This window comes from Phocoena sinus, chromosome 13, assembly GCF_008692025.1.
Source record: "Phocoena sinus isolate mPhoSin1 chromosome 13, mPhoSin1.pri, whole genome shotgun sequence".
In the NCBI taxonomy this organism is placed as follows: Eukaryota; Metazoa; Chordata; class Mammalia; order Artiodactyla; family Phocoenidae; genus Phocoena; species Phocoena sinus.
Genome location: NC_045775.1, coordinates 89,841,750 through 89,851,446, shown reverse-complemented (window position 1 = coordinate 89,851,446; position 9,697 = coordinate 89,841,750). Strand labels below are relative to the sequence as shown.

The 9,697-nt window shown below is 42.1% G+C and overlaps 1 protein-coding gene across 8 annotated transcripts in view; it reads right to left on the bottom strand.

The window, feature by feature from the left end:
• Window positions 1–665: 665 nt before the first annotated feature.
• Window positions 666–9,697, bottom strand: part of LIMS1 (LIM zinc finger domain containing 1) — a 94,708-nt gene continuing 85,676 nt past the window's right edge. For 6 of the 8 annotated variants that reach the window (XM_032652072.1, XM_032652077.1, XM_032652075.1 and 3 more), the window contains 6 exons: window positions 9,517–9,666; window positions 8,112–8,262; window positions 7,612–7,704; window positions 6,767–6,815; window positions 5,621–5,696; window positions 666–3,338 (listed from right to left, as the gene is read on the bottom strand). In XM_032652072.1, the coding sequence (XP_032507963.1) occupies window positions 3,224–3,338; window positions 5,621–5,696; window positions 6,767–6,815; window positions 7,612–7,704; window positions 8,112–8,262; window positions 9,517–9,666 (634 nt within the window). In that variant the 3' untranslated portion in view covers window positions 666–3,223. Of the gene's footprint in view, window positions 5,441–5,620; window positions 5,697–6,766; window positions 6,816–7,611; window positions 7,705–8,111; window positions 8,263–9,516; window positions 9,667–9,697 lie in introns of all 8 variants that reach the window. The other 2 variants (XM_032652076.1, XM_032652078.1) reach the window with 2 other exon arrangements.

Sequence of the window (9,697 nt, the reverse complement as noted above, 5' to 3'; positions counted from 1 at the left end):
TAGTTGTGGCGCACGGGCTTAGTTGCTCCGCGGCATGTGGGATCTTCCCGGACCAGGGCTCGAACCCGTGTCCCCTGCATTGGCAGGCGGATTCTTAACCACTGCGCCACCAGGGAAGTCCCCACCAGGCAGTTTTAACGGCTTTTTCTTATGATGAGAACTTTTAAGATCTATTCTTTTAGCAACTTTCAAACGTGCAACTCAGTATTAATAACTATAGTCACCATGCTGCCCCTATGAATTGTTTATTTTATAACTGGAAGTTTGTATCTCTTGACCCTCTTCACCCATTTTGCCCACCTCCACCCTCCCACCCCGCCTCTGACAACCACCTATCTGTTCTTGGTTTTTTTTTATGATTCTTGCTTTATGATTACTGGGGTTTTTAAAAAATGATTCCACATATAAGTGAGATCATACAGTATTTGTCTTTCTCTGACTTATTTCACTTAGCTTAGTCGTCCTATCCACGGTGTCCTAAATGGCAAGATTCCCGCCTCATTTCGGGCTGAATAATATTCCACTGTTATATAGACCACATTTTTTCATTCATTCATCCGTCGATGGACGCTTAGGTTGTTTCCAAAACAGCTTTCTTAAGCACTAGTCCTATATCCTCATGGTTCCACGTCTCAAAGCCATTCAAGTTAAGCAAAACACAACAGTTATTTTTAACAATCATGAACATTTATTAAGCACCAAGAGTATACTGCACTGGTTGCTATATAAAAACACAATTATTGAAATAGTGTCCCTGCCACTGAGCTTACAATCTAAAATGAAATACAATAACAATGCTGTAAGCCGACCTCAAAATTTCCTTAATTTAGAAACTGCTATTTTGGCAAATAAACGAGGCAAAATGATCTACCATCAGTTACAATGTTAATGAGGCTTTGAACGTGATCCAAAGGACGTTTGACTTGTATCCAAACGTTTTCCCAATCATCTTAGGCTTGATAAGAAAAAGACCACCTAGAAGTGGTAAACGGTGAATTATTTCAAACGGCCTTGTAGGATTTTAAGCCAAGATTCGCTCACTAGCCTGAGTTTCTCTCCGGCCAGAGGAAGCTGTGCGAAACACCGTGAAGTAAGCAAGTCCGTCCTCTCGTCCACTGACAACTGTTCAGCCCTTCCTCCCCACCACGAGTGAGGGCTCTGTGTCCCCTACAGCGGAGAAGGTGTGTGTCTGGATAAAACACCCCACAGCCTTGGAGGCTTAATGAGGCAGACTTGCAGGAAATACGAACTCGTATTTTATGAGAGGGGTGAGCAGCGGGACCTCTGCTACAGGAGAGACGTGAACCGAGCAGCAGTTCAGCCCATGCCTCTTTCCAGTGATTAGAAACACAGGCAAATGGGTGCCTTCTGCTCCGAATTTCTGGTGGGAGAGCATTTAGGAATTTGGCATCGAGACCCCCAGGCTGAAAACCCCACACTATTCTGCCTGCATCCACAGTATAGTTTTTAATAAATACTTTGAAGATTTTTGTTGCTGGTCGTATATTAGCTGACAAAGGCACGCTGAAGGGATTCTGATTCTTGCTGTCAAATGCAAAGACAGTTTCAGACTTCTAAGCACAGTCTTAAACTATATATTGATTATCTTCAATCACTGATAATTCTTTGAACTCTAAAAGAACACTAAAAAATAAAGCAATTGGTTATAAATTGACTGAAATACAGTTTACTCTGTAAAGTGCATGCACAAATGTTTAAAAAATACATGCATACAAATATTTTAATGGCAGACTGGTAGCATCCTGAGATTTTTTTTTTTAAATGGTAAGACAGTATTTCAGCAATTTTTGGAAAAACCAATAATTTTCCCCTAAGTCCACCTTGGCAATTTTCTTTTACATGATAACATAGCAGCAGCAACATTTAAAAAATGTTCACAAAATTTGCTTTGCATACAAGTTTATCAGGAAAGACTGGTCCAGAAACTTCAGGATAAAACTTTTTACAAAGTAGAGTAATTCACCACTTTTGACCTAAAATTGATACTTAAACATTCCTCTTGCAATTTAAAAGTGTCATTTATGCCTCCTACTTATAGGAAATAAAATCTAATTATGAGATTTGTAATGAAAAATTTGAAACACACATCAACATCCTTCTCTTCTAGTAAGATTACAGAAATTAATTTCAATGTTTCCCCAAAAAGTGAAAAAAAGTTTAACATATAATCATGGCTGTGGTAAATGAATTTGAGTTTACAAATCTCAGTCAGTGCACTTGTTTTTAGTTTGTAAGGTGTGAAACAGCTAGAATTCCTGATTAATGTATGTATTTTTCTAAGGCAAGGCAAGTTCATTTATGTATAAAGCATAGATATTAGCTGGTTATAAAGGCAATAAGAGCAACACATATACATTCACTTTTTTTTAAAGTGATACATTCCAAACTACATAACATTTAATTTCATGTCCTATTCTAAGACTACATCTTTGACCTTAACCTTAGAAGCATAATTGCTGTAATACATTAAAAAATACTTCATTTCCCCAATATTGTAAAGTATACTGTATTTTCAGATACCTAGTATAAATTGTTTTGCACAAAATTTAAAAAGGAATACTATCAGCTCTAACTACTGTGTGAAGAAGTTCACAAGGAGAACAAAATGTAGAACTAAGCACAGTAATTAAGGCGTTTATAACCCTAACAACCAAACCCCAAATCACGTAGTTCTGAATATACTTGCTTCTTATCTTAGTAATGTGTGTATTCACTTGCCACTAGTTTGATAAATGCACTAAGATTCCGTAAGGTCTGTTTTTCCTGGTTGGTTGTTTTTCTTTCTTATATCCTCCCAAACTGCAGTTGCAATTAATTTGCTTTTGAATACAAAGTAAAATAGTGTTTTTATTTTTATCTGAGTCACGTAAAAGCTGACTCCTTACTTTCATTTTTAAAAGTTATATTTAACTTTTTGGACCTCAATTAAAATTTAACACTTAACCATGTTTCTTTTGCTATTAAGTACAGTTGCCATTTCAAAGTGATAAGGGTTACTAACAAAGGCAAATTTTGATCTCATCCATGTTTTAAATATGATTACACAAACTTTTTTTAATGAGAAAAAGGAGATGAAGAAAACCATTCAATAGGTCTTCTTCACTCTCAACTCTTTTGCGATACAGCTTTAAGGAAGGGTGTATTAGGTCAAGCAATGTTGTCATCTCTTATCTTTGCAGAGAAGAGAAAAAATAAGATGAAGTTATTTCCTTCCTAAGGTCTCAGCTAGCTTCTTAAGTCTTTTTTTCAGCTCCAACGGAAATTTCTCATAGCACTTCTTACAGACTGGCTTCATGTCAAACTCCACAAACTTATTCCTAAAGATAACAATAATAATAATAAAAAAGAAATTAGTGGAAACGTAGTCAACATTTGTATACAGACAGACAAATAACGTGCAGTAATTTTACTGAAGTAAATGAAGACACTATGCATATTACATCTATATTCATATTAGCAAAAAACTATGATTCTAATCTCAATTACGGTAAACATAAAAAATTCACAATATCATTTGAAGGAAGTTGCCCTTGTAAATTGATCTTGTACATCTATCTAATACAGAATGGATGTTATCGATACATTTTAGTCTGTGCTAAGTATACAGGGAATATAATGTAAATAAAATTCAGATAATTAAAGTCAATCACATTTTAAAGTACCACGAGAGCACTTTAAAGAACAGTCATTCAAAGCAAAGAACTGTATTTCTGTAATTTGAACGATCCTCTCTTTACTGAAGGCAAAATCATCTTACTTAGTATTTTACTAAGTAAGAAAAAATCTAACATAATATATAGGTTATTTTGGTTGGCTGTCTGACAGAAAGCTTTAAATCTCTCTTCAAGAGCACAAGTGGACCACGTGGTCACATCTGTGACCTGTGGTCTGTGGTCACATCTGTGAATGGCGTATGTACGGAGAACTCAACTCTTTTTAAAAAGCCAGGGCAATACACACTCTCAATTCACTTGTAAAACAATTGTGGACAGACGGCCTCCTAGCTATGGGTGATACATCTCCAGCTGACAGTTATGAGCGCTTATCACCATTGAAATCATGGGTCCTTAACTGTGAATGGAGCAAATGCAGAATTTACAACTTGCTCATTTTCTGTGAAATTTGGGACAGGTCCGGTGATACGCTGTCAGTTGTGACATATTATTATATCTGCTGATATAATTTTAAAGAACAACATTAATGACAAAGTTAATTCCTGACCACACATTTAAAGTGAAAAATCTTTTATTTTAAAGCACCACATGGGAATTATTTTTACTGTTTTTCAGAGATCCTAATGCTGACAGTTATTCACATGATGTTACATTTCAACTAGCAATTTGATTTAAATACTACCATTGAGTTAAAAGTTCTCCCAAAGTCTTCTTAGAACAAAAGCTATTAAAACCGCCGTGTTTTTGATGAAAGAAATAAATTATCCCTGCTCCCAGAGATAATGCTAAACAAACCTTACGTTGTTTTAATCTTATATCTGAATTTTAATTCCTCTTTGATTTTAAACAATAAAAAAACTTTTAGAGCTCAGAACACAATGGTACTGTGAAGGAGCTGGGACAGTCATGCTAGCAATTTAAGAGAATTTCCAAGATTGAAATATTTCCCATAAAAATCAGGGATACAATTGAGTCTGAAAACATCAGGAAAATGAGTTCATAACCAGCAGCATGTGGGCAGTGAATGAAAGCGCATATACACACACCAGAGATGCCGTATCTTATTATGTACCTTAGAGGGTCTCTGCTTAGACGGGAAACATGCTGAGAGGATTCAGTTTAATACAGAACTTAGAACATGCAACACTGGAATTGATCAAATTATATTATTTTAGGCAAAGAAACCAAAAACCAGGATTTTAAAAGCTGCAATTATCAGACAAGAATACTTTGAAACTTTTCCAGTATCTATCAGGAGATTAGAATTCTTCCCTTTGAATCCACTGGAAAAAGAAAAAAGAAATCTATACCATATTGTGATTAAAAGAACGAGCTGAGAGAGTCTACAGGTTCAGGGACAAAAGTGAAGTACAAGCCAGTGTTAAGTGTGAACCCTTCTCAAGGTGTAGAACTTTAATAATTAGGCAGAAGGACCAGCTCTACATGGGACAAATGCTTCTATTTCAACCTCTCGTGGCTACAGATACATGCCCGAAAGTAACGAAAAACGCAAGAGACAAAAACAGAATGAAAACATATTCTAAAGGACTAACCAAAGGAGAAAGCAGTGAAAGTGCTGACAGAGAGATAGAAAAGTTTACAAACAGACTGGCTTTTTCTTTTTCTGCTTGTCCTTATCCTTTGCTTCTCTCTCCCGTTTGGCAAGTCGCCTCTTAAATTCTTCTGGCATTTTCTCATAACAGTGTTTGCAGACTGGTTTTAGATCAATTTCAACAAACTTATCCCTTTGCGCAGGACAGAGAAGGAACAGGAGAAAACAGGGAACAATTAAAGGAAGAAGCTTTGCTCTTAGAAGGCCTGAACAGAAAGAAGAAATAAAGCATCAGATCATTCTTTTTAAACTCTGTTAACAACGTCCCCTAAGCGCTCGTCGCGGGGCTCGCGGGAGCCGAGGGCAGACTTACTTGAGCGTTAACTTGGCGCTGCAGGTGGAGCAGGAGAAGCAGTGCACGCACCAGGCCTTGTTGAGGGCGGAGACCACTAGGGGACAGGAGGGGGACATCACTCACCACACCCACCCGTCCCCTCCCGGGGTGGGTGCCCTCCTCAAGGGCTTTTCTCACCAAAGAGCCACACACGGCACTAAAAATCTCAGTGCCATTAACTGACGTTCACAGGATCAGTCGACGTTATTCATTAATTTATCTCATCACGTTGTCAGAATACACAACCCCAGCTCTGCATTTGTCTCCCACGACTGTAGGCTTCCCCTTAGGGAAGATCACCGTTGCCTTTTCAACCCGTGTTGGTGGTTAATGTTTTCTTCTCCCATGAGGCATCCAAACGGCAGGTACCAGATCTGCACGCCGACGCCCCCCAGCCCCGCCCCAACTGCCAAGCTGTGACTGCGCGCCCGGCTTTCCTAGCACAGCAGGTAATTAAAACAAAGTCCAGACGCTGACTCACCGGCCTGCAGGAGCCTGTCTTCCAAGCCAACGCTAGGGCAAGAGCTTCCCTCCCCTGGCAGCTGCCTCCCGTGGGCGGGGGTAAGATTTATTCCCAAAGGCACTAGAGATCACTTTCCTGAACCCACCCCCTCGTGAAGGGCACACGGGCAGTGTTTCAGAAAGCATTTGCCGAGTTAGGCTCTCTGCTCAGAGGCTGCAGCAGGAATGTTTGCAACTTCGCCAGGAAGCTTCTGGCAGAACTTGCTGCGCCTGTTGGCAAACACAGCTGCTTCCTTCCCGTCCACATCAATCAGGGACGAGGGGGCGGGCCCTGGAAACACCTAGAGATAACTGCCAGGGTGCAGGGGACCCTTCCTAAGTGCTCCCAAGAAACACGCCCTGCAGCTTTTGGAAGGAGGGACTGCAAGGAGAAGAGGCCTTGGGGTCAGCCGCTCCTACGACCCTACGGCACTGGCCTAAAGTATCACCATAAATGAGCAGCAAGCCCACCTCTTAGGAGTTAGCATCTCCCTGCTGGAGAACACTTAGGAAAAGTAACCGATAACGATCGCATTCCAAACAACCTTTTTCAATCTTCACATGACCCAAGGGTTTTTGTGTCAAAATGGTGCCCTACAGGTTAAAACCGCTGCAGGTACTTACCATCACCTTCTATAACACGGTTGCAGTGGAAACAAACATCACCAAATAGCTGAAAATGGAAAAAAAAAAAAAAAAAAAGTAAAGATGTGTTACAACTAAGTATCAGAACACCAAACACTTAATATAAATAATTTCAGTTCTCTGTACAACTTAAAAACAAATAGCTGGCTACCTAAACCCAGAATCTGCCATTACTAGAGAGAGAATCAGCAAAAGTTCACTGACTAGTGTTTACTTCCTACAATGAAAAGAATTTACTCTTCATCATGATCAAAAACAAAGGCTCTGGAAATGTTCTGGATTTCAGGAAGCTAAAGGAGCATGAAAACCCTACACTGGGTCTGGTACTGGAGCGGAAAAAAGGCCAGAAGGACTTTACTGGGTCAGGTGACAGAACTGGAATGGACAGATTGAAGTCATCAATACAGACAACCATGGTTACATAAGAGATTCCCGTATTCTTGGGAAATGTACACTCCAGTATTTAGGGGTAAAGGACCATGGGGAACTCATCATCAAATGCTTCAGAAAAAATACGCGTGTGTTTATATGTGTACATAAACTTGTATATAAGGAAACGTGCATTCACGTAAGTGTCATCTTCATAGAGAGGGCAGGACACACACATGCTGAAGCAGATAGTAAACCTGAGTAAAACAGGTATTTTCTTTGTATTTTTTTATTTTACAACCTTTCTGCGAGCCTGAAATGATTTTCCAAATGAAACGTTAAAAAGCAATCGCTGGAGCCCAACGTACATTTTCTCAGAGCTCTCCCTGTGCTTAAGTATTGAGAGGCTCAGGCTCACACACGTGTGCGTAGCAGTCCACGAGCCCCGTCACTACCTGGTTGTAGTGGGTTTCACAGTACGCCAGGCCCTTCCTCTCGTAATGGCGATGTCCGAGAAACGGTTTCTCACACTTGGCACAAACAAAATGCTGAAAGAAATTGCGTTAGGTCATACTTGGATTGCCGTGTTTTATTTACACAGTGAAGCAAAACCCCAAAGCTGAAGTAGCTCAGAGGAGATCCGTGACAGCCTGGGGTGCTTATGTCATTTGGGCCACAGGTGACCCTGTAGTGCATCCGGAGGCCTAGACTCGACAGCACAGAGTGAGGACAGAGGTGAACGTGGGGACGCGTCTCTGGGCTGGACCAGGACACCTCCTGCCTCAAGGATCTAGGAACCGAGAGCACTGCTTGCCTCGCCACCTGGAGGCCACAGAGCCGTGGAGAATCTGTGTTCTTAGTCTTCCACGAGGTCCACACGTGCCCCTCAGCATCTCCCAGCCTTGCCGGTGCACCTGAGCCTCGGGCGTGCGAGGGCCCCGGTCACGGAACTCACCTCCACGTGCCACTGCTTGCCCATGGCGTTCACCACGCGCCCTTCGATGGGCCGGCGGCAGGCGCCACAGATGGGGACCCCCATCTTGTCGTGGCACGGCAAGCAGTACAGCTCCCCCTTCAGCTCCCGGGCGTCGGCGGTCAGCTCCTTCCTGCGCACGAGAAAGGGACCCGCTGAGCAGCACGGCGGTGAGGCGGGCAGGCAGCCGGTGCCCGGTGCAGCCCCTGTGCCTCCGGGGTTCCGAAGAGAACCCGCACGCCCCCTGTAGCTGCTTTACTCCCCCTCGGAGGTGGTCAGAGTAGTCTGATCAAGACGCTTGAACAGGCTTCAGATTTGTATCCAAACATCCGCCTCGGGCGGTGCTGACAAGCCGGACACACACCACCGCGCCGGCCACAGCTACCGTCCCCTGTCTGCCGTCACTTTAGAGTCCCTCGTCTTCCTTAAAACGCTGGGGAGGAGTATCCCAGGCGTGAGGACAGACCCGCCGATGTTATCTTCCCCAAATAACCGAGGAGTTTGGAGACTAGCTCCACTTACTGACGCTCACTAGCAAGCTGCTAAGAGTAGTCTTAGGTGAACAGAAAACACACAGACGGAATGCTCAGACTGGCCCTCCTCCATATGCTTACGTTCACTACTATTTTCAGTCTCCTGAGTCAATAAACAGAGATGGCCCCAAATCAAGATGAATTTCATCGGGTTTAAACGATTCTTTAGAAGTGCTCATGAACAATGAACCGAGGGAGGACAGGCAAGAGAACGAGATAAGGTAGAAACTGAACTCCCAAAAGAAGCTGTCTGTCAGCCTTCACCCCAGCTCTCCACTCCCTACCGTAACTTAGCACGGATGGTCACGACGGCTAAAGTATCTTTTCCATTAAGTTCTTATATTAGATGGCAGATTCCGAAGCTCACAGCCTAACAATTTATCGTGAGCTTTTGAGGAAAAAAAAAATTCCCTTTAGGTGTAAATACAGCAAAAGTAACAAATGTAACTTAAGATAACACTCTAATGTCACACCCTGTTATGCACGTACCAAGATGAGACCTTTTTAAGTTTTTTGTTTGTGGGGGGATCCTGGACTGGAAGAACATAGTTATGAAAAACAGTTGTGGGAATCATTAGGGCTATTTTAATACGAGCTGACTATTTAAAGGTATGTGTATACGTTCATGTGTACACGTACACACACACATGTGGCAACATGCTGCCTGGTGAAACTGAATGAACGGTATGGCGGGTCTCTATGCATTAGTCTCCTGCCTCTTCTACAGTTTTAACGTTTTCCAGATTAAAAGTTGAAGGAAACCGATTTGGGTGCCAGACTAACAGAAAGACTATAGATCAGCGTGATCACTGGTTCCCTCTATTTGTACAATGAAAAGGAAGACACCGCGGTACCCGCAGTTGGCACAGTTGAAGTGGTCTGGATGGTAGGGGTCGTTCTTGAATATCAGAGGCTGCTCGTCAATGATGGCGTGACACTTCTGGCAGATGTACTTCCCAAGGCCTCGGGCCTTCTCTCGGTTATGGCAGGGGCGACACAGATGTCTAAACAGAGCCAAAACTGTTTTAGAAACTT